The 26,511-nt window shown below is 41.3% G+C and overlaps 1 protein-coding gene across 1 annotated transcript in view; it reads left to right on the forward strand.

Annotated features, from left to right (window-relative positions):
- LOC145408928 (methyl farnesoate epoxidase-like) overlaps positions 1 to 26,511 on the forward strand; it is a 156,094-nt gene that overhangs the window by 40,284 nt on the left and 89,299 nt on the right. Inside the window, exon 3 of the mRNA XM_080279508.1 lies at positions 16,535 to 16,660. Coding sequence (XP_080135634.1) covers positions 16,535 to 16,660 — 126 coding nt within the window. The remainder of the gene's footprint in view (positions 1 to 16,534; positions 16,661 to 26,511) is intronic.

A 26,511-nucleotide genomic window follows, 5' to 3' on the forward strand; every position in this document is an offset into this window, starting at 1 on the left:
ACAGGGTGTTCAATACCCTGATCATCCTCTTGCAGCAAAACAGCCCCAGCTCCTGTATCACTTGCGTCAACAGCCATCTTAAAAGGCTTAGCAAAATTTGGAGTAGCGAGCACTGGCTGACTTAATAGGATAGCTTTAAGTTTGCTGAAAGAGGATTCACAGATATCGGTCCAGACAAATTTAACTCCCTTTTTCAGTAGGTCTGTAAGTGGTGATACAAGAATTGAAAAGTTAAGAACAAATCTCCTGTAATAACCTACCATTCCCAAAAATCTTTGTAGCTTTTCCTACTTTTAGGTCTGGAAAGATTACTTATAACCTGAACATTAGCTGCTGGTGGTGCAACGTGTCCATCACCAATTACGTACCCAAGGTACTGAACTTTAGCTTGACCAAACTCACACTTTGATGAATTAGCTACAAGATTAGCCTGAACCAAACGCTCAAGAAATTTACTGACATGGCATAGGTGATCTTTCCAGTTGTCACTGAAGATTAATACATCATCAATATAAACAACACAACCTGCCAAACCCTCTGTTAAAACATTCATGAGCTTCTGAAAAGTGGCTGGTGCATTCTTCATACCATATGGCATTACAGAACATGCAAAAGTCTTTCCTAGTGTTACAAAACATGAGATCTCCCTAGCACGTTCAGTCACAGGTACTTGCCAGTATCCCTTTAACAAATCAAACTTACTTATGTACCTAACCTTTCCGATCTTGTTTATGCAATCTTCCACGTGAGGGAGAGGGTAAATGTCTTTTTTGGTTATCTGATTAACACGTCTGTAGTTGATGCAAAGCCGCTGTGACCCACCTGGCTTAGGGACTAGAGAGACAGGAGAACTCCACTCGCTCTGACAGGTCTCAATCATCTTGTGGTCCAACAGGTAGCCAAGCTCCTTCTGGATGAGAGGAACTTTCACTGGGTTCACACGGTAAGGAGCCAATTTAATTGGCTTTGCGTCTCCAACATCGACATCATGCATCAACACAGTGGTTCTTCCTGGAGTGGCACGGAATACTTGCGGGTACTCCTGCAGTAATGCCGAAGACTCCTGCCTTTCCTCGGGAGTTAGATGAGAAAGCTTAGTCTGGAGATCATTCATGATATCAGAATTCTTCCCCAAACTATCACTCAGGCTCATGCTGTATGGGAGAACTTCACTTGCAGACTCGGGTGGAACAGCTACGGTGTAGACTGGGTTATTTTCGTCCCGCCTGTGATATAACTTTAGCATGTTGATGTGAAAAAGTTGCTTGTTCTTTCTACGATCTGGTGTGGCGATGACATAGTTGACATCACTGAGTTTCTTCTCCACGAAATAAGGACCACTAAACTTGGCTTGAAGAGGTTGCCCATGCACCGGTAGCAGAATCAAAACCTGATCTCCTGGCTGAAAGTGGCATAACCTGGACTTCTTATCATACCAAGTCTTCATCTTCTCCTGAGCAGCTCCTAAATTCTCTCTCGCCAGCTGTAAAGCAATGGACAGCCGTTCTTTGAACTTCATCACGTACTCCAGCTGGTTGACGTCATCTTCCTCCGACAGCCAGCATTCCTTGAGTAGCTTAAGGGGTCCTCTTACTTCATGGCCAAACAGTAGTTCAACGGGTGAGAAGCCCAGTGATTCATTTGGAGATTCTCTTGCGGCAAATACAATGAATGGAAGACCTTTATCCCAGTCTTTCCGATGTTCCAAACAGTATTTCTTGAGCATCGATTTGAGTGTTTGATGATATCTCTCCAACGCTCCTTGGGTCCGGGGATGGTAAGCTGAAGACGTGATCTGGGTGATGCCCAACTCTTTCAGAGACTGCTTGAAAACATTTGACATGAAATTACTTCCTCGGTCTGACTGCACTTCCTTGGGCAGACCAAACTTTGTGAAGAACCCTAGCATTTCCTTAACCACATTCTTTGCTGAGATATTTCTAAGTGGAATGGCTTCAGGATAACGAGTAGCCATATCAATCAGGGTCAACACATAAGAAAATCCTGAAGAAATCTTAGGAAGAGGGCCCACAATATCCACCAACACACAGGTGAATGGCGCCTCAAAAGGAGGAATGGGAACTAGAGGTGTAACCTTTTCGGTCTGATTACACTTCCCCACAACTTGACAGGTGTGACAAGACTTACAACACCAGGAAACATCTCTGAAGATACCTGGCCAGTAGAAGTGTTTCAAAATGCGTGCCACAGTCTTCCTCACTCCAAGGTGTCCTGCCAAACTGGAATCATGAGCCACTTTAATGATATCCTGCCTACAAACACGACGGACGACAACTTGATGTACAACCTCCCATTCACAGTCGGCTGATGCTGTTGGGGGTCTCCACTTCCTCATAAGTACTCCTGACTTTATATAACAAGTAGAAGCACCAACTGACTCTTCCTCACTGCAAGCAGAGTTAGCTAGACTTTTTAACTCAGGTTCAGCAACCTGCAACTCAACCAACTCTTGACGAGACAAATTATCAACACTATGGGGTACTGCCTCATCTGCTGAGTGGTCCAAATTAGCAAGAAAAGTGTCAGCTAGGATAACATCATCATCATCATTATCCTCTAAGTCACCAGTAACTTTAGACTTAGCGCTAGTGACAGCACATGCAGAGAACACATCAGGGACATCACAATCCTGGGTCGCAGTCACTGGCTCACTAGACAACTGAGGAGCTGGACACACTTGACTTCCACCAATATCATTTCCAAGTAAGAAAGTTACACCTGACATTGGGAGTGTCTCAACCAACCCAACCATAACGGAACCATCAACAAAACCAGACTCTAAATTCACTCTGCACAGAGGGACAGAGAAGTAATTATTCCCTACACCTTGTAAGATTACAGTTTCATCAGAGGAATTAACATTAGAGCCTAGAACACTGGTCAGCATAAGGGATTGGCAAGCACCTGTATCACGATATATTTTAACTGATTTCGTGTCATTACTGTCCAGAGGACTGACAAAACCATCAGACAGGAAATTAGCACATGAACTCTTGAGAGTGTCACCCACGTTACTGCTCAAAAGAGAAGCTTCAGCATGAGAATTTAATTTACCCCTCAAAGCAGGTTCAGTTAACTCGGTTAAAGAATTCTGGGAATTCTCAAGGGTGGACACTAGACCAATTGACTGAATATTTAAAGACTCCTTTTTGTTCACATCACGCTGTCTCCTGAAACATTTCGCCGTAGTATGACCAAGCTTACTACAATAAGTACATTTACTTTTCTGAAATCTAGAGATGGAGCCCGTATTTACTTCCTGAGAAACATCATCTTTATTCTCTTTCCTGTTACCTGTACTCTGAGTAGAGGCAACGTACTTACTCTCAGCTTTCCTTTTTTCTTTAGAATATCTCTTGTGAGTGAGAACATATTCATCAGCTAAAACTGCAGCATCAGACAAATTATCTATTTTTTTCTCATCAAGATATAGGCTTACATCTTTATTAATACACCTTTTGAAGTCCTCCAGCAAAATCATCTGCTTAAATTTATCAAAATCAGAATTTACATTCTTAGAATTTAACCACTGCTCTGACAGATCTTCTTTGATTTTTGCATACTCAACATGGGATTGCTTATCTTGCTTATAAGTTGTCCTAAATTTTACTCTATAGGCTTCAGGAACAAGCTCATAGGCCTTAAGAATCAAGCTCTTAACTTCATCATAATTATCACATTGATCCTGAGGCAAAGATGCATAAGTTACTTGAGCTTTACTGGTGAGAACAGTTTGAAGGAATACTGGCTAATACTTTTTGGGCCAATTAAAACCTGTAGCTACCCTCTCAAACAACTGAAAATACTTTGTTAAATCAGATTCATTAAAAGAAGGGACAAGTTTAACATTTTTAGCCACATCAAAATCATCAGAGCTAGATAATCCAGTTCCAACTTGTTTCATGCGATACTCATGGTCTACCTGAATCCTAGCTAGTTCAATTTGTGCCTGAGCCTGTGCCTGTGCCTCCTGAATACGAGCCTGAGACTCAGCCTCCTTAGCATTTGCCTGAAACTCAGCCTCCTTAGCACGAGCCTGAAACTCAGCCTCCTTAGCACGAGCCTGAAACTCAGCCTCCTTAGCATGAGCCTGAAACTCAGCCTCCTTAGCACGAGCCTCCTGCAGGGCTAGCTGTAACTTAGCTATTTCAATCTGGGTTTGCTCATCTGGAGGAGTTACATTAAAAAAGCTTTCATTAATCATGTCAACAATGTGATCTTTAGAATGATGAGAGAGAACAGCAATTCCCAATTGTTGAGCAACAAGCTTAAGTTCATTCTTTGTTCTGTTTTCTACATCACACTCTGTTTGCACATTTGACAAAAAATCTTTGGCTTCATCAAGCGTAGTAATAGTTGACATCATGAATAAATCACAGTCACAAAATATCAAGCAATATCCTTATGATAATATCCTGAATATCCTGATAAGAGGTCGCCAAATTTATGTTACGGAACAGAGAGAGAGATAATGAACACTTCAAGTGAGAATACTAAAATCACTACTGTCCCGCAAAGTTCCAGGTTCAAAACAAAAGAGTTAGGTAAAATTACAAGTTAAAGTTTAATGCTCAAACTAACAACTAAACATTCAGGACTCATAAGGATAATGTAATGGCAAAAAACTGGTTAAATATATGGGTAACTGGAATAGCCTCTATTAACACGAAATTTGCAAGATTAAATTTATCTAAGTCAGCCCTGATAAAATAAGAAAACCGGATAATGTTCAGTTAATACAAGATATATTATTACAGATACAAAATATTATTAACAATGGCTGACATCAAACACTTCACATGAATCACAAAAACCTTACCAGGCCTACGAATTAACACATTATGCTATACAGTACAAGAAAAAATGTAATAACGCTTATACTCAAATTAGACAGCAGCTAGATGGTTGGAGACTTCCTGAGCACTCACAAAAAATAATAACAACTGTACAGGTTAGGACAGAGATGTGAACAAAATGAGGAGTAGATCTAAGTGGCAATTAATGCAGAGACTGAGCTCATTATATAGGGGCCGGCAAAGCTTGATACAACTTGTAAGAAGGACGCGCAAATGAAGCCATAGGGGACAAAGAGTTGACACTCCTGCTCTGAACAACAGAAAGAACGACTTACTCTACTATAAGGGAGGAGAAGGGGGGAGTGAGGTAGAACACGGAAGCTTGGTCACTATGGAAGCCACGAGGCGAATCGTGATCAAACATGCAGCATACTGTACGTTAGAATTATACAAAGAATGATGAAATCGTAGGCTTTGTAACAATATATATATATATATATATATATAATTTCCTCTAGCACCCCAAAGGATGCACGGGGCCTCGATGAACTATCTCCACGAATACTTATCTCCTGCCTTCTTCTTCAGGTCCCACCAAGACATCTCTCCTGCTTCTCTTTTCATTGTCCTCATCCAGGTCTCCCTCGGTCTACCTCTGCCTCCTCTTCCTCTAGCAGTCCACTCTGGAAAATCCTGTATTAAACTGCCTTCTTTTTTATAAATGTGCCCCAGCCATGTCCAGCGAAACATTCTCACATATTCATCAACTGGTTCAACTCTCGTAATATCCCTTACTCTTTCATTTGTAACTCTGTCTTGCCACATTACCCCAAGAATCCTTCTCAGTATTTTATTCCCAAATCCTAATACTTTTTGATCTGTTGCAATTGTACTATACCATGATTCATGCCCATAAATTAAGATTGATATAACCATGGACTTGTAAATTTTTACTTTAGTATGTACCGAAAGCATATTATTATTCCAAACAGGTTTCAACATTCCAACAGCTCGCCAAGCCTGTCTAATCCTCTTCTCAATTTCATTTTTTAATGATCAATTAGATGATACAATCGTTCCCAGATATTTAAAATTTTCCACATTCTTCAACACATTATTCCCAATTACACAATCGATTTGGTTCTCCAAGTTCATATTAATAATTTCAGTCTTTCCACAATCTCACTTTTTCTCCTTCCTCCACCAGATAATCAAGCACCCTCTGCACCTCGTAAATACTTCCGCAAATCAGTACAGTATCATCAGCATAGTCCAAATCTATCAGGCTCTTATTTTGTTTCCAGTTAATTCCTGCGCCTGTCCCCATTACAACCTTTCTCATAACATAATCCATAGCCAAAACAAACAGCAAAAGCGAAAGAACTCCTCCTTGTATCACTCCTGACCTAACTTCAAATGGATCACTCAAAGAACAACCTACCATTACCTTACAAAATGTACCTTCATGCAGGCTTCTAATAATATTTACAAACTTTTCTGGTATACCATAGAATATCATAATTTTCAACATAGCTCCACGTGAAACACTATCAAACGCCTTTCAAAATTCACAAAACACATACTAAGTGGCATTTTCATCTCATTAGCTTGTTGCATTAGATGCCTTACAATAAAAATCTGATCATTACAACCTCGACCCTTTATTTATTTATTTATATATATATATATATATATATATATATATATATATATATATATATATATATATATATATATATATATATATTATAATCGATAGTCAATAGACACTGGAGAATAAAACCCCATGCGGAAATGAAAACCATTGAGATCGGTAAAGGCATTTTAGAGCTAGACCTTTCTAAGAAAGAAGAACAAAAATATGAAGATGATTTAGCTACTGTAGAAGTTGCTGTGGGTATCGAGAGGTTGAGGAATAAGATTATGTGATTATCAACTCTGACTGGATCAGAAAATGTTATCCTCCTGGCAGATACAGAATGCTGAAAGGGCACTTGAGTTTTATAAATCTGAAATGAATAGGAAGGAGAGCAGCATTCTGCAAAATTCATACATGATATGTATGTACAAATATTTTCTGGTGCAGTGAATTACGATACTTCATAGGCTGGAAGTTGAATCAGCCACTTTAGAGGACTGAACTACTGTACTGTAACACTAATAAAATTCAAACAGACTTAAACTAAACTTCATACGGAACATAGCTTTCACTGTTGTACTGTACAGTAAATGTGAGAAATGTCATGAATGTACATTTCCTTCAAAATCTGCTGTATGAAGAGTATAAGGGAAATTACAAAAAAAAAAAAAAAAAAAAAACGCTCCTTTAATGGATGTGTCCAGTCATCCCAACATAGTGTTTACCGATTCTCTGATGAGGACAGGGTCAGCATTCAGGGACGTCAGACTTTTTTTTTTTTTAATGTGTCCGACTCTGGGCAAAGGCTTCAGGGCCTATATCTCGGGGGCAGTAGCCTATCCCAAGGCCCAGTAGTCCTCCTACATCTCCACATGTCACCACTTCGGCACTAACACCCACCGTCCATATTGAATACATGCTAGGGCTGTCTCATACAGGACTGGTGTATTGGTATTAGTGGGGGTATTTTTACGACATGTCGGCGGATCATCTGGTAGATCAGGAAAGTCTGCTTTTTATGAAATTCAAATCCTTAAACTGTTCCCTGCCCCAGCCGGGATTCGCACCTGCGTCCATCAGGACTGCAGGCCGCCTCTCTATCGATTCAGCTTACAGACCTTAACCTTGATTTCGTATTTATAGTTACTGTTAATGGTAAGATGTGTACTATATAACGAATGAATTAGATTACTGACGATAAAATGACTAGCAAATGACGAGAGAGAGAGAGAGAGAGAGAGAGAGAGAGAGAGACCAGACAAAGACTGAGGGAGGGAGAGAGGGGGAGAGAGAGAGAGAGAGAGAGAGAGACAGACAGACAGACAGACAGACAGACCAGACAAAGACTGAGGGAGGGAGAGAGAGAGAGAGAGAGAGAGACAGACAGACAGACAGACAGACAAAGACTGAGAGAGAGAGAGAGAGAGAGAGAGAGAGAGAGAGAGAGAGAGAGAGAGAGAGAGAGAGAGAGAGAGAGAGAGAGACTGAGCCTGAGATTAAGACTGAAACTGAGACTAAGAATGTAAGACTGAGATTGAGACTGAGAGTGAGACAGGGAGAGAGTAAAATTGAGACTGACACTGGGGTTGAGGCAGAGAGAGAGTCGGACTGAGACTGGGGCTGAAAGAAAGTGAGCTGCTCTGGGTCATTAAGGATAGAAAAGATGTAGGCTTGTTACCAGGTGGATCAGTGTAAGGAGAGGAGAGCCAAAGGTGGTGCTGAACGGTAGTGCTGTAAATCGGCAAGCAGAAGCCGATTATTATCAGTATCGGTACCGGAGGGGAAAGTTATCTGATAATCGGCATTGTACTGGAATCGGCTGAGTAACGATGAACAATAAATAAATGTTATACCCAACGCCCCTAGACTCTCGCACTTATATCTCAGTCATTTCAGTTGTGAACTAATGCTGTAACGATTATTTTTGAATGATGCGGTCTTATCCCACATTCTGTTTACTGTCTTAAATGGTAAAATGCTTGAACTAAAACATACGTAACATTTAGACCATAACATTATATTACTGTGGTTGGTATGGAGCTCGACACAATTAATTATCTGGACACCAGTCAAGGAGCTGTGGCAAACAAGTAGCAACCTGCGAGTTAGGTGGTACGCAGACACACACTGGCGGTGTTCCATCAATGGTATGACTTAGGCTTAATATTTAGTTTGGATGGTATGACAGCTGTGAGCAGAAATTCAATTTATTTTCATTTTTCCTATTAATCTTCAGTAAAATAAATACTTGATAAAAGACAGCATTTATACTTTAAAGTACCATATGTAAAATCTTGGCTGGCCGGTCATTAGCCATAAAATGAAGCATCATTACAGTTAAATGTACGTAATATTTCGATCATTAGCCAGTTCAGGCCAGACCAGCCTAAGAGTTAATGCACAGTGGAAAAAATAGCGTACACCTGCTTAATCTCAGAGATTGGACTTAACACACTAGTAGTCAAGGACTGCTTCTCATATATATCATGATTAAAATCGCTTTCCATGAAATAATGCATGAATGGCTAAATCCGGTGTATGCCAACAACTTGCAGAGGTAGTATAGTGCATTGTAGTGGCTCACATTACATGCACTAAAAATGTCATGGTTTTCTAGATTTTAACTCGCCCCGTCCCGACTGATTTTCCACCACTGACTCCCCCCAATCCCGACAAATTTTGGAAAAACATTTTTTTTTGGCTCAAACTTCCGCCTTTGGTGAGAAACACTGAGAATTCATAGAGAAATCATTCACCTGAGATTTAAAATACTGGATACAGGTAGCAGTACCCCTTTCATGACTGGGTTTTCCATCAGGCTGGCTTCAAAGAAAACGAGTTCTATGGGAGAGTAACTCCTCCACACCACTCATAAGCAGTATTATTTATTTATTTGGTATGAATTTATATGTAGTATGAGTGTATATTGGTTTTCACACAGTAATATAAGCAGTATAAGCATTGTTTCACTCACCAAACACGTCAACATACTTGACCTTTTTTGGCGACACTACCTGATCATCATTTCTGACTGTTCCTCAAATGCTACCTAAACTTTGTCCTCCACATTGTCATCGACTGGGGAATCATTCTCCACCTGAATATTGTACCGTGGCACAACATGTCTTTACTGGCCAGGACACTGGTAACAGGTGAATTGCTGAGACAATGGCATGTGGGGGGGGGGGAGGTCATGTGGGGTAAGGCATTGTATCTGCCTGGCCTCTTGAAGAGGATGGTGTCCCGTGTCTACGTACCAAAAATCACTCGCGAAAATTGAAAATTGTGCAAATTAGGGACCTTGCAACTGATCAGTGTTTATATACGTCAACGGGACTGACAGTGACAAAACGTGTGGACGTATACATATGTCAACGGGATGCAGCAGGTTAAGACAGTCTTCAAAGTTTATCTTATTTACTTAGACAAATTTAGGATTGAAGATTCTGTGGGTGAAGTGAGCAACATTCTTAGGTCACAGTGTCTTCTGTCATGCTAAATATTTGTTCTGGGATGACCCTCAAATTCGGGCATCATTTATGCACACAAACACATGATCAGCCACACATACACATCACAAGAAGACGTTCATGCTTCGATTTACCTTCTTTTCTTTGTATATACAGTATATCTATCTGTCTCTATCTATCTATCTCTATCTATCTATCTATCTATCTATATATATATATAGATCATCTATCTATCTCTCTCTCTATATATATATATATATAGATATATATATATATATATATATATATATATATATATATACCACACATGAATACCAAACCGCAAACTTTATACATATAGCTTACTAATGAAGAGGTACAGGCAGGATCTATATGTAATGTTTTTCCGTTGGCTGAAGGATTCCATCATTGTACAAGCTGGTCTTCAGTATAGCTGCAAATGTCATTCATCCACTCAGAGTTACTGCCCTCTTATTTCCCCCATCTATTGCCTTTATTCTTTTTATATGCAGTAAATCAGTATTTATTTAGATTTCACTGAGAAAAGTGACTAAATATTATGACTAAATAATGAATATGATAACTAAAGGATGCAGGCAGTTTCCACTTATTTCGACAGCGTGTGTACAGTATGTACAGTACATAAACCCACCACACACACCATCAGTACACGGTATACCACACTCTCAACTTGCTGCTTTTGGCAGCATCTAAGACTCGGTTCTTACACCTATCAACCCGACAAAATCTTCCACAGGTATACCCACTAATGTTTAATAATATTCAGCTTAATCCTGCACCATCCTTGAACATGCTTGGGGTTTCATTTACTTGGGACTTATCTTGGAAAGATCATATTACATCTCTTGTAAAATCTGCTTCCAAGAGATTGGGTGTGCTAAGCCGACTCCACTTTTTCTCTACCCCTGCACAATTGTTGACTCTATACAGGGGTTTTATCCGCCCCTGTGTGGAGTACAACTCTCATGTGTGGGGAGGCTCCCCACATACAGCTCTTCTCAATAGGGTGGAGTCAAAGGCTTTTCGTCTCATTAACTCTCCTCCTCTTACCGACTCCCTTCAACCTCTGTCTCTTCACCGCACTGTTGCATCTTTATCTCTTTTCTGTCACTACTTTAATGGTCACTGCTCCTCTGAACTGTCTGCTTGCATTCCTCCACCTCTATGACGGGCGCGTAGCACCTGTCTGGCAGCAAACTCTCATCCTTTTTCTGTCTAGCTCTCTAATGCAAGAGTTAACCGTTACTCCCAGTCTTTCATTTATGCAACAGGTCAACTCTGGAACTGTCTCCCTCTGTCCGTATTTCCTGCTGCCTATGATCTCCAGTCTTTCAAACGCAGTGTGTCCAGGCATCTCAAAATGATCGGATCTTGAATTTGCTCTCTATTGTAATTTGTTTTTCTCTTGGAGGGAACTGTTACTGCGGGCTCATGGCCTTTGGTTCCTTCTTCCTCGCGTTAAAAAAAAAAAAATCTTTTTTTTCCTCTTCCTTTCTCATTCATCCATTTATTACTATGAACCTTTTATATTTTAGTAAGACTATTAAGCTGCAAAACATTGTCAAGGTAACAACATTTTTTTGCACGGAATTAGGCAAAGCAATGACCAAAATATTCAATAAAAGCCATTTTAACGTTTCTTCATCCATATTTGATATCCCAATATCGACGGTAAATATCGGTATCAGTTTGGTATCAGAAAATAAAAAATGCAATTATCAGTGATATATTGGTTCTGCGAACTGTATTGGTTACAGCACTACTGAACACTGAAATCACATGGAACGGAGATTTCAGAGAAAGGAGAAACTGATAGGGTGTGTTCCATCTTAGAAGTAAGCTAGTCAAAGAATTTTTCATAATATGTAGAATTAGACGATAAGTAAACAGCACAGACTTATTTAGTCAGATAATGACAAGATAGCCGAAGTCAGAAAGTGGAGAATTCCGAAGATTCAAGTTCAGGAACACAAGAGCAAGATATGATATTGAGTACAGTACATATACACAAAAACCACCTTTGGCTCTGAAATGAGTATTCAGAAAGTAGGAGGATACAGAGAAGGGTTTGGTATCAGTCGTCTCAGACAGTTGAAGGTCTGTGAGGAAGAGGTGAGGTTTAAGCCCCTGTCACACATACGCAACTCAAGGGCCGACTGTGGGGCAACTCAAGGTCGTAACGCATTTTTTCATCAATCGTCCCTTGATTTGCCAACAAAGCCCGGACTCTTTAGGGCAATCATGAGCCACTGGGACGACTCATCGTGCCTCACGACTTAAAGTCGTGTCATAGTTGCATCGCAGTCGGGGGTGTTGTACATTGGTCAAGAAACAGTCTTAGCTCAATTGGATGCGTCGTGATGCGGTCGTTGCGTGTAGTGATGCTGTTGCCGACAAAAAAACACCCACCTGCTACCACCCACCTGCCTCCTGCCACCATCCACCTGCCACCACCGACCTGCCTCCTGCCACCATCCACCTGCCACCACCGACCTGCCTCCTGCCACCATCCACCTGCCACCACCGACCTGCCTCCACACATCTGTCTCCATCCACCTGCTTCCACCCCCCACCCACCTGCCTCTACTCACCTGCCACCACCCACCTACCACCACCCACCTACCACCACCCACCTGCCATCTGCCACCGGCCACCTGCCACCACTGACCAGCCACCTGCCACCACCCACCTGCCATCTGCCTCCACCAACTTGCCACCTGCCTCCACCCACCACCCACTTACCCACCTGCCACAATCTTACTCACCTACCACTTACCCATCTACCACCCACTTACCCATCTACCAGTTACCTCCCTACCACTCACCACCCACCAACCACCCAACCACCAACCTACCACCCACCTACTATCCAACCTCCCACCTACCACCCAACCACCCACCTGCCCCCCGACTCACCAGAGCCTTCCTGATCGCTGACAATTCTACTGATGAAGCCAACTCAAAATAAAACCTACTTTTATTTAATAAAATCTGGAAATCTATTACCATACATAAATTACCTCTGTAAGGTGGGGTTGGGTGTCACTGGTGGTCCAGGTGTGATCCCCCACCCCACGCTGGGTGTCACTGGTAGTCCAGGTGTGATGCCCCACCCCATGCTGGGTGTCACTGGTGGTCCAGGTGTGATGCCCCACCCCACACTGGGTGTCACTGGTAGTCCAGGTGTGATACCCCACCCCACGCTGGGTGTCACTGGTAGTCCAGGTGTGATGCCCCACCCCACGCTGGGTGTCACTGGTAGTCCAGGTGTGATGCCCCGCCCCATGGGTCGGTCCTGGGGGGATCAGAGTGCATTCCCCAGATGCGTCATGCAGTCGTGTTGCGTTCGTGGGCGGTCGTGTCACGGTCGTGGCTGACAAAAAATCGTTAAATTTCAAATTTGAAGTTTTGCAGTTCCGTTGCCTCGTGGTCGCCTCACAATCTTGTCGTATTCTTGAGGACGTCATGACCGGTCATGAGGTAGTTGTGATGCAGTCGTTAGGCAGTCATAAGCAGAGCAGATTCAGGCCAGTCAGAAGGCGTGGGAGCCAACTAGGACACGACCTCGAGTTGCACTGCAGTCGGTCCTTGAGTCGTGTATGTGTGAGAGGGGCTTTAGATGAGAAGTTGTGTTCAGCAGAGAGAAATTTAGAGGAAAGGCCACGAATGTTGCAGAAATGAAGGACTCAGACACATAGGCGGACAGTGGCGTACGCAGAAAGTTGAAAAGGGGGGGGGGCATTTTTTTTATCTATTAACTGTGCAGTCCATGACTTTGGCGAGTGCAGCGAGCCTGTGCAGCTGGGGGGTTCGGGGGGGCGCTGTAAGCCCCCCCCGACTTCGGAGAAAATTTTGCATATTGGCCAATTTTATAATCATTTTGAGGCCATATGGAGTGGGTGAATGACATAAATACAGCATATTCTAATGTAATTTTTAAGTACTCTGTGCCACTGAGTTATCATTCAGTCTCCCCAATAACCTTATAGTACTAAAATTCAAACAATCATATTTCTTTTTATAAGCAGAATAGACAGGATTACTGGACAGTATGACAAAATATACAGTATATATATATATATATATATATATATATATATATATATATATATATATATATATATATATATAATTTAATTTTTTATGTATATTGCACAAGGGGGGGACCATGGCCGCATGCCCCCCCCCTCGGTATGTCACTGTAGGCAGATCTAGACTGCTGTTCTGGGGGAGGCAAGCAAGAAAGGGGCGCCATAGACGGATATTCTGGGAGGAGGAGCAAGCAAGAAAGGAGGGCCATAAACGGCTATTCTGGGGGGAGGGGGCAAGCAAGAAAGGGGTGCCCGCTAGTAACCAGCTTATTTAAATTTTCACTAGTTGTTACGTATATATCTAATTCTTATGAGTAATTGTAAAAGGTTAGGCTAGACATACAGTGAACGTTTTCTATAGGAAAACGTTCACTAACGTCCCCATTTCCACACACACACAGACACATATATTAAAAGATACTTTTTGTGTGCAGCATCTGTATGTCAGGGTGAGGGTCAGGTGCCCGACGCTTCTTGCCTACGGCCCTAGGAGTTGAAAGGAACAAGAGGCGCAGGAAACAACTGAAAGGAATTACAAAGGGTGCCAACGTACCCCCTTGGGGGGTCATGGTACCAGTGCCCCCCCCCCCCTTAAATCCGCCAGTGCAACTTCCAGGGATCTCACTTCGTTTCACAGAGGGAGGAGGGGATGATGGGGGCTTCTATGGTCTCCCTTCCCCATGGGGACTCCGAGGCTTGGTGTTGAGACACCTTTTTAAATAAAATTTCGAATAGGAAGTGTTGTGTGTGATGTGAGTGTAGTTTGGTGCTGACGGTTAGAGGAATTTGTATCGGAGAGCATGCTGGCCTACTCTCTGTGTTATTTAAACACTGAAAATGTTCACCTAAGGGGGATGGTCAGAAGCTAGTCAGGAGGGCTAATGAAATGGGAGTTCCACTTCTCCCTGTCATCAGTTTTACATCAACCTTGGAAGTACTGCCCCATTCGACTGGTGTTACAGTCTACTGAGGGAGACTGAGAATGAGACTCGGAGAGACTGAGGGAACATAAGAACATAAGAAGAGAAGATAACTGCAGTAGGCCGGTTGTCCCATGCTAGGCAGCTCCTATACGAGTATCAGTAAGTGAACTACTAGAATGAGATAAGGACAGCAAAGAAGAAGGCTTTTCTCTGCCCTCCAAACCCTCCAGCCGAAGCCGGCAGGAAAAAGTCAGAAAGAACACCACGCAGCATAGAAAAACTGGCGTGGACATTTTATAGGAAAGTGTAAAAGGAGAATAGAGACTACCATAGTGCAATATGAAAAGGGAAAAATATGAATTAGTATTGGTTATAAGATTATTATTTTTTGTCTATACCCACCCCTTATATGTCATATGCTCATCTAGCCTATGCTTGAAACACTCAGTGGAAGAGGTAGCAACTACCTCATTAGGTAGCTTATTCCATTCGTCTACTACTCTATTACCAAGCCAATTTCTACCTATTTCCTTACTGAAACGGAATTTTTCTAGTTTGAAACCATTACTTCTAGTTCTATCATGTAAGCTCACTTTAAGTACATTGCTAATATCTCGCATATTTATACCTTTTATCCACTTAAACACCTCAATTAAGTCTCCCCTTACTCTGCACCTCTCTAGTGAGTGCAGACATAGTCTTTTCAGTCTGTCTTCATATGAAGGTTCTGAACATCATCTATCATTTTTGTCATTCTTCTCTGTACATTTTCTAACGAGTTAATATCATTCTATAGTAAGGACACCAAAACTGGACTGCGTAGTCTAAATGTGGCCCTACTAATGCTAGATAAAGTTGTAGTATTACTTTTGATGACCTATTGCTCACACTTCTTGAAGTAAATCCTCCCTATTTGCTTTATTTGTCGCATTAATACACTGTTGCCTTGGTTAGAGGTCGTTGCCAACCACAACTCCTAGATCTCTCTCGCATTCCAATTTGCTAATTTCTTTGTTATCTAAGCTGTATTTGGTATCTCCAATGGTCTTGCATGCATTAAGTACTTTACATTTTTCAACGTTAAATTCCATTTGCCAAGCTTTAGACCATTTGGACAATATATCGAGGGCCTTTTATAAGTTATGGCAATCGTCAGTCGAGTTAATGATACGCCCTATTTTTGTATCGTCGGCAAATTTGCTGATACTGCTAGTGATACCTAAGTCTAGAGCATTTATATATATATATATATATATATATATATATATATATATATATATATATATATATATATATATATATAATAAATAATATGCGACCGAGCACTGAACCCTGTGGTACACCGATTTTTACTAATCCCAGTCCGACTTAGTTCCATTTATTAATTCTCTCTGCTTTCGTCCTTTCAGCCAGGACTGAGGGAGACTGAGGCTGAGAGAAATTGAGACCGAGACTGAGACAGACTGAGACTGATAGTGAGACTGAGACTGAGAGAGACTGAGACTGAGAGGGTTTGGGAATGAAAGTGAGATTCTGATGATACCAATGATCATGTTTGTGATGTTTCCGGCAGAGTCTACTGGGGGTGTCAGCCATCATCATCCTATGGGCCATGATGGGAGGCACTAGACTCAGCAGACAAGATCCCAAACTCCACTACCTCGTGGAGAAGCTCAACCTACAGTTCCGGGCTGGGGATGTGAGTTTGTTTATCTATTTATAAATGTGTTTCATCTTCTTTATTTTTTTTAATACACTGTCATGGTGCCAGGCTGGAATAGCCTGTGTGCTAACACAGTCCAGTTTGAATCCATGAGGTGGCTGGATCAGGTTTGGCAAATGGAAAAGCACAAGAATGTTGCAAAATACTCAAAACTCCAGTAATCATAAGAAATCTTGGTAAAATCTATTGAATAAGGCCTAGATGCAAATCAGCTAGAGATTAGCCACCAAAATTTGGCTCCAGATAAATGCTAATGCCTTAAGATCTTTAGTCAAAAGAGTAAGAATGGGAACTCTGAGCCAGATGTATATAATATATATAATGTAGATATCTTTTATATATTATATATATATAGTTTGTATTATATATAATATTTACTATCTTATATATATAATAAATAAAATATATGTGTTATATACAGCCAGCCCCCTACTTATGAAAGACTGACTTTTAAAAAATCCGCAGATACGAACAAAAATTTGTGTGGGGGGGGGGGCGGGTCAGTCATAACAAGGAAGGATGGGGTCAGGTGAAGACACTGAAGGAGGTGAGGTGATAACTGCAGTTCATGGAAGGGTAGGGGATTAGTGGAGGAGTGGAGACAATAATGGGCTTTAATCTGAGTGGCTGGAGAGAGAGAGAGAGAGAGAGAGAGAGAGAGAGAGAGAGAGAGAGAGAGAGAGAGAATGGACTTAAAAAAAAAATTACGAAAGACCTTTTAGAACCAATTTTTTCGTAAGTTGTGGACTGTCTTATTATATATATTATATATATATTGTATATAAATCATACCTATGATATACCTTCATTATTCTAATATACTATAGCAGTAGCCGTGTGTGTGTGTGTGTGTGTGTGTGTGTGTTTTGGGCAGTCGAAACAACACATTCAAATCGCACCAAAATTGGAACAAAAATCGCAAAAAAATTGCTGACGTAAAAAAAGATCTTGGCTCCATCACGACTGAAAACTTTTACTATATTTAATGAGTGATCACATTTTGACCAAAAAAATGCTGCTCCCGGAGCCCGGCATAGGATTTCCGTAGAATTTTTTGCCCAGAGGGAGAAAAATACTCTGGAGCACTAGCCGTGTGTCTGTGTGTGTACTTCGGACTTGCGTTCGGACACCTTGGGTTCCATTACCGAAGCTGCAAATAACACGATCAATTGGTTAGCTGCAAAAAATCCATGTGACAACGTTACACTAGAACAGCACATAAACGCGAGAGCCCTCCGCAGGAGCAAGTGCGAGGGGCCCGAAGGGCCCACAAGCACTTGTATATATTCTATATATATATATATATATATATATATATATATATATATATATATATATATATATATATATATATATATATATATATGTATAATTATATAAATGATGGTAACGAAGAATGTGTAAGGGTTAATGGGTATCTGAGTGAGTGGTTCACGATCAGTGTGGCCGTGCGACAAGGTTGTGTGAAGTCTCCCTGGTTGTTCAATATATATATGGATGGGGTGATGAGAGAAGTAAAAACACGTTGGTAATGAATGGTGATAGATGGAATATCTCAAATTTGTTGTATGCTGATGATGCAGTACTGCTTGCAAATACCGGACGAGAACTTGGTAGGCTAGTGCAGAGTTTTGATGTCTGTGACCGTCGTGCCTTGAGAGTAAATGTAGAGAAGAGTAAAGTAATGGTAATTGAGAGAGAAGGTGACTCCCAGTATGACGTCACAGTGAATGAAGAGAGACTGGAATTGGTGAGAGAGTTCAAATACTTGGGTACAATGATAGAAAAGAGAGGAAAATGTGCAAAAGAAGTTGAAAGTAGAGTGATACAAGGAAGAAAAGTGGCTGGTGCAGTGAAGGCCTTGATAAGAAACAGAGGCTTGAGTGTTGCAGCTGCACGAGGCTTACATGAGGGAGTGTTAGTGCCAACTCTAACATACCGGTGTGAGACTATGGTGTGGTATGAAAATGAAAAGTCAAGAGTAGTATCAGTGGAGATGGGACTGCTGAGGAATGTATGTGGAGTATAGAGGTGGATAGGATACGAAATAATGTGATTCGTGAAAGGTGTGGAGTGAGGAAGTCGGTGGACACCAGAATTGATGAGAGTGTCATGAGATGGTATGGTCATGTGGAAAGAATGGATAACAATAGAGTGGTAAAAAAGGTATACCTGACTGAATTTGACGGAGCGAGGAGGCGAGGTAGGCCAAGAAGGTGGAGAGATATGGTGGATGAGTGTGTGAGGAAGAGAGGTTTGGAAGTCGGTGAGGCTAGGAACCTGACAAGAGATCGAGCTGGCTGGATGAATTTTGTGAGAAATGCATGATCAGGGATTTTGGCACCCCTTGTGAGCATGGCAGCATCCGGATTGACTCAATCGGATACGTTTGTGTGAAGCTGCAGAATGTGGTGAATATTTTTGGCGTATCCGGTAGAGCCAGGATTCGGGGGGCTTGAATGATGAGTGAATGGAAGTGTGGCCTATTTGGATTGGGAAAGTTTGTGCTGTCTGGACATTGCTACTCCTCACCCTGCCCTTGGGTGGGAAAGGAGGTCCGGATGATGATGATGATGATGATGATGATGATGATGATATACTCTGTATATACAGAGAGAGAGAGAGAGAGAGAGAGAGAGAGAGTATATATTCTATACACTTATTACATATATACTATCTATATACTTTGTATATTAGATTACATATATGTGCATGTAATATGTATATACATATATAAATATATATATATATATACGTGTGTGTGTGTGTGTGTATATTATTATATATTATATGTATTATATATATTACACGTATGGTTCTCTCTCTCTCTCTCTCTCTCTCTCTCTCTCTCTCTCTCTCTCTCTCTCTCTCTCTCTCTCTCTCTCTCTCTCTCTCTCTCTATATATATATATATATATGTCTATATATGTATATTATATTTATATATTATGAATATATTATGTGTATTATTTATAATATATATACTTAAGTATATGCTTATATTACATGGATATAGATACAGATATAGATACAGATATAGATCTGTCTATTTATCATTTTATGAATCTTCCTATTTCATTGACAGAGAGAGAGAGAGAGAGAGAGAGAGAGAGAGAGAGACAGACAGACAGACAGACAGACAGACAGACAGACAGACTGACAGGAACACGGATAGACAAACAGATAGACGGATAGATAGACAGACTGACAGATAGACAGACAGAACTGCTCCAGGCCTTTGCAATTTTTTGTTCTTTTTTTAATTGGTAGCGGTGTCCTCAGCAGGCAGCTTTGCAGATCTCTTACATATTGTTGCAGACTGAAAGCCCTTTCATAGACACGGCCGTGGGAAGCAAGCTTGTCCCTCTGTTCACACAAATGTATGCACTTTTGTCTGGTTATTTTTATCAATCGGCGTGTGAAACCGTCTCAAATAATGACCGTCTCATACACACCACACATAGTGAAAAGTAAAATAACCTCATAAAATGTATAAATTAAGCAGGCTATGCATCACACTGCCTGCTCAAAACTCACTGTTGTCCTGGCGGGTGGTGCCCATGTGTCGTCACAGGTCAAGACGACCAATCATAGACGACCTTTGCAAAACCTACTTTATTTTGGTCCAGAGATGAGCACACTGAGTCTCAACAGTGTACTTGAGACCGACCCCACTACTGTAAGCTGCAATAGGCTCCACCCTGCATAATCCTAGGTCAGGTGGAGATCCACCACCGTGCAAAATTTCGTTTTACAGCTTAAAAAAAAAAAAAAAAAAAAAAAAAATGCTGCCCTCCCTCCCACTGACGGCCGCCTCTGTCCCTGTGAGGAGCAGGGATGACTCACCCTGCCTAAATCCTAGCCTAGGTTGCAGCCTGCCACTATGTAAGATTTCGTTTTTCTAGGGTGGGGAAAAATGGCCTTGCATACTAGCATTGAACAGGACCCCTGGGAGCTGCCCCCTCTAGAGGCCGCCCCTTGTCGCATCCTGCATAGGATCTGATGTGGGTGGAGGCATATCACTGTCGAAAATTTTGTGCTCCTGGTATATATATATATATATATATATATATATATATATATATATATATATATATACACTTTGGTAGGGCATACCGGCGTTGCCCACTAGGGTCCACTTCTCCCTAGGAGAGGGAGCCATTTGCTGTCACACCAAGCCTAAAACCTGGTTCGGGTGGTGTCTGTCTGTGCCACATTTCGTCTTGCTAAGTAAAAAAATGGTGGTGCTCCCCCCAGAACGCCACTGTCCAGGGGGGCAGAGGAGTCCCACATTGCCTAAAATCTGGTGATCTTCCACTATTCAATATTCATCTTCATTATTGAAGAAAAAAATTGGCCATGCATACTGCTGTTGACTGAGACCCCTGCCCATGATCCTCCATGTTGGCAGTCTGTCACTGGAGATTTCGTTTTTCTGGGTTAAAAAAAAAAAAAAAATGTACATACTGACAGCAAATAGGATCCAGTGGGGAGCCCCTGGGGTCCCATCCTACCAAAAACTGTTCCTTGTGGAGGTCTATCATTGTGCATAATTTTGTTTCTGGACGTTCCCAGATACTCCCGGTTGTTAGAATATGCATTTTATTAGTACTACCTTCTCCTCCAACGTCCACAACCATGCTGGAGAAACATGAAGTGTTACCCTTTCTGTGGAGTGTGGAAAACAGTAAAAGCTAACATTTGAAGGACTGTGGAGAACCCGAGCTGTATGAGGGCCCGAGATTAAACTACTGTAATTTTAATAATTTAAGCCATTCGAGACCTCCCTACATCCCTGACAGTGTTTACGGGACAGATAAATCTTAGCCAACCTCTTGGAGTTGAGCTATGGCGAGTTTGTGTCCAGTGACGTCAGTTCAGCACCTTTCAAATACATTTAAGTTCATTCAAGCCATTTTTTTTACGACCCTTCATAATCCAGTCCTGCTTTATCTGGCCAGTTTGGAGTGTGCCTCGTGCATTAAAGATATTATTCTCTTGGGCATGGAAGCATAAATTCCTTTCTCTTATCCTGTGAATAATGAAAAAAAAATCATCACGCTTATTCTAATGCTGTCCACAACAAGGTGAGGGCCTATGAAAGGTACCTGAGCCAACCCACCCCTGAATCTCATCTGTTTTATGTTTCTGCCTGAAATCGTGCTAAGTCTGTCCTTAGCTCAGCCAGTAATAACTTCATTTCTACTTTATGCTTTCAACTCTCCAACCCAAATTCTTCCCGCATCTTCTAACACTTTGCCTAAAACCTTTCTTGCACTTTTACTTCATGATATTTCCCTCTTCTTTCTTGCTCTGATGACCCTGTAGCTGTTTCTTGTAGTGGTAACGCAGAAGTCTGTTCAGACTTTCTCCTTCAATTCCACTTTGGACGATTCCGGTTTTTTCCTTTATCACTTCCCCTCTCTGAGTTCCTCATAGCTGACATTAAAATTTCTTCAGCTGATCTGTTTTCTGCTATCACTGGCCTCAACACTGTGACAAAGCATATGGGTCTGATGGGATCCCTCCTGATGTCCTCAAGAACTGTGCTTCTGTGCTTACACCCTACCTAAATAAACTCTTTCACCTTTGTCTGTCGACTTGTACCTTTCCTTCATGCTGGAAGTTTGCTCTCATTCAGCCTTTCTCAAAGAAAGGTGACCATTCCCGACCTCCATCGCCCAACTGGTTTCACATCCTGTATTTCTAAAGATTTTGAATCTATTCTTAGCAAAAAAAAAAAAAAAAAAAGTTAAACAAGTTTCCTATCCCAACCTACTTTCCTATTGCCCGTATGGGTTCCGTCAGGGACGCTCCACTGGTTATCTCACCTTCCTTTCAGACTCCTGGTTATCCTCCTTTCGGGACTTTGACGAAAGCTTTGCCTGTGCACTTCATATCTCAAAGGCTTTCGATCGAGTCAGGCAAAAATCTTTGATTTCCAGACTGCCCTCGTACGGTTTCTATCCTTCTATCTATGCATTCATCTCTAGCCTCCCTTCTGGTCATTCTATAGCTGCTGTTGTAGACGGGCACCGTTCTTCTCCGAGGGCTAACAATAGTGGTGTTCCTCAAGGCTCTCTTCTATCACCAGCTCCCTTCCTTCCATTCATCAATTACCTAAACTGCACATGTAACCCTATTCACTCATACGCTGATGACTCCACCCTTCCTCTTTCCATCAGCTTCCCGCAGTGTCCATCACAGCAATTACTTTAGCAAACAAGGGATGAGGCTAGGGCCCACTTAATGCCTGACTTGGCTTATTATCTCTGAGGTTAAAGAAGTATTGTTGTTTTTAAAGCATCAAAAACTCAGATCTTACATATTTTGACCAGTCAAAATCTACCAAAGAAATATCCTCTTACTTATAACAGTACTCATCTCAATCCTGCATCATCTTTTAACATACTTGAGGTTTCATTCTCTGGGGATTTATCTTGGAAAGATCATATTACCCCTCTTGTTAAATCTGCCTCCATGAGACTGGGTGTGCTAAGCTGACTCTGTGCCTTCTTAATCCTTGTACAGTTGTTGACTTTATACACGGGTTATATTAGCCCCTGTGTAGAGTACAATGTGTGGGCAGGATTCCCACATACAGCTCCTCTCAACAGTGGTGTCAAAGGTTTGTTATCTCATTAACTCCCTTCCTTTTATTGGCTTCATTCATCCTCTGTCTTCCCCACAACGTTACATCTTTCTTCTATCGCTACTTCAACGGACATTGCTCCTCTGAACTGTCTGCTTGCATCCCTCTAACAAAGCAGCAGGCACGTAGCACCCATCTAGCAGCAAACTCTCATACCCTTTCTCTCTAATGCAAGAGTTAACCGTTACTCCCAGTCCTTCACGTATGCAACAGGGCAACTCTGGAATTGTCCTCCTCTGTCTGTATTTCCTACTACCTATGACATTGTCTTTTAAACGCAGTGTGTCCAGGCATCTTGAAATGAATGGATCTTGAATTAGGCTGTTATCTTTGTTTTATTTTTTCTTGGAGGAAACAATTTACGGGCAACTGGGGTCTGGTTCCTTCTTCTTTGCAGAAAGAAAGGATCATTTAGGCCATTCAGGACCAATTGGGTTCATTGAGGACCAATTAGTTTCGTTCAGATGCAATTGTGTTTTCCTTCAACAGTGCCACTACTTCTGACTTAGTCTTTTCATATTAATACTGGTCCATTCAGGTCATTACAAGCTAGTGTAGGACAGTTCAGGTCGTTAAAGTCATTTAGGTTCATGAAGGTCATTCACATTCATCCGGGATCAGGTGCGTTCAGGCCCACTCACTTCCAGTTAGACCCAGTCAGGGTTTGCACATTCATTCAGGCCCGGCTACATCAATGGTGGTCGTCAGGTCCAACACATGCATTTTGTTCTTGTCAGGTCATCGCAGGTCAATTGAAGGCCAGTGGGGTCCAGTTAGATCCATTCAGGGCATTCATATACAGTTGGGTCCAATCAAATCAGTTCAGGTCCAGTCATATGCATTTCATTCTATATACTGTAGTTCTAGTCTAGACATTTAAGTTTTTCAGCTAGGTTCAGAACCAAGTAGAATAAATCAGGCTTATTTCAAACAATTTGGGTCCTTCTAGGTCACTTCATGTCTATCAGGTCCAACTCGGTCAAAATAAGCTGAGAAGAAGCTTATGATAACATACTGTACAGCCAAATCAGGCCAACTGTTATTTTTCTTTACTACGAGAGTTCAGGTCTTTCATGTCCTTTCATGTTTATCAATGTACAATCAGGGAAAGTTCCGCATTACCCACCTCCCGAACCACTGGTGTGAGGCGGGTGAATGTGAAGCGGCAGCCAGACCTCATGTGTCTGGTAACTGTGAGTGTGAAGAAGGGGGAGGCGGAGGATTGGAGGCAGAGGAAGGTTTAGTGATAGACTGGTAATCACGTGTAGGTCTGCAATGTATGAGTTAGACGATGTGGTTGAGTGACTTTAGTAAGGCTAGATGACAATATGATACTAGTATTTTATGGGAAAAAAATAATCGTAGATGTCCCTGGAGTTAGTGTTGTCAGGAAAGTTATGGAAGTTCGCTGGGTTTGGACAGAGGTTTGAATGCTTTCATTCCCTCTCGACTTTAACATAAGTTTCCCCAGGAGTTATTCATAACGATATGACATTGTGTTGACTCGAAAACAAAACCACTGTATTATCTAACACACACACACACACACACACACACACACACACACACATATATATATATATATATATATATATATATATATATATATATATATATATATATATATATATATATATATATATATATATATATATATATATATATATATATATATATATATATATATATATATATATATAGTATGTATTTGTGTGTGTGTGTCTGTGTGTGTGTAAATTCTTATAAATTTGTTTATTTATTTACCCTATGTCATCCCACTGTAAACATCCGCCTGCAAACATTTCCCGTGTTATTTTGGTCACTCTTCGTCTCAAACTTAGAGTCTAGGGTAGTGTGTAATAATAATAATTAAAAAAAAAAATCTATGAGCCATTAACAGGTTTTTCGTTTCCCTTTAAACAGAAGTCCTAATTTTAAGATCAGTCTCTGTAACTATCATTCCTATCGAACATTACAAAACGAAGCCAAAGAAACATACCTTTGACAGTAAACACGTATTGATTTTGTGACGTGAACAACTCTCCAAACCCTTCCACCCCCGTTCACCCTCCCTCCCACTCACAGTTACCAAACAAGTGGGGTCTGGCTGCTGCTTTGCGACTATTTGTCGACCACCAATGCTCCAAGCAGTGGGTAATGTGGAATTTTCCCTGAATATATATTAGATCACTTCAGGTCCATTCATATTGTTTCAGGTCATGTTCATGAGAATAGGTAAAACAAAATTAACCATACTGATTAACCCGTGGCATCCCGTCGACGTGAATTAACGTCCACAAGTTGTGTCACTGCCAATCCCGTTGATGTTCATAAACACAAATCAATTGCAAGGTCCCTAATTTGCACAATTTTCAATTTTTGCAAGTGATTTTTGGTACGTAGACACGAGACACCTTCCTCTAAAAGATGCCAGGCAGGGACAATGCCTCACCCAGCATGACCTCCCCCCTCCCCTGCATGCCATTGTCTCAGCAATTCACCTGTTACCAGTGACCAGGCCAGTAAAGCCATGTCATGCCACGGTACGAAATTCAGGGCCAGAGTGATTCCCCAATCGATGACAATGTGGAGGACAAACTTTACATAGCATTAGAGGAAGAAACAGTCAGAAATGATGATCAGGTAATGTCGCCAAAAAAGGTCAGGTATGATGATGTGCTTCATGAGTGAAACAATGCTTATATTGCCTATATTACTGTGTGAAAACCAATATTCTCTCGTACTACATATAAATTTGTACCAAATAAGTAAATTAATACCATTTATGAGTGGTGTGGAATGGTTACACTCCCATTGAACTCGTTTTCTATGAAGCCAGCCTGATAGAAAACACAGTAAGGTGAGGAGGTACTGCTACCTGTATTAAGTATTTTAAACCTCAGGTGAGCGATTTCTCTATGATTCTTCGATGTTTCTCACCAAAAGCGGAGGTTTGAGCAAAAAAAAAAAAAATCCAAAAATGATCGGGATTGGGGGGAGTCAGTGGTGGAAAAGTGGTCAGGATGGGGCGGGTTAAACATATTTTGGATACATCTACTTAAATAATTCAGGACTGCACGAACAAGTAAAGTGAATAGGCGGACGAATGTTTTATGCTTCTGATTTTGGGTACAGGCTTAGCACCCCAATCCCCGAGGCCCAGCAGTCCTCCTGC

This window comes from Coenobita brevimanus, chromosome 79 (assembly GCF_032717465.1).
Source record: "Coenobita brevimanus isolate Jiangsu-jjx chromosome 79, ASM3271746v2, whole genome shotgun sequence".
Taxonomy (NCBI): domain Eukaryota; kingdom Metazoa; phylum Arthropoda; class Malacostraca; order Decapoda; family Coenobitidae; genus Coenobita; species Coenobita brevimanus.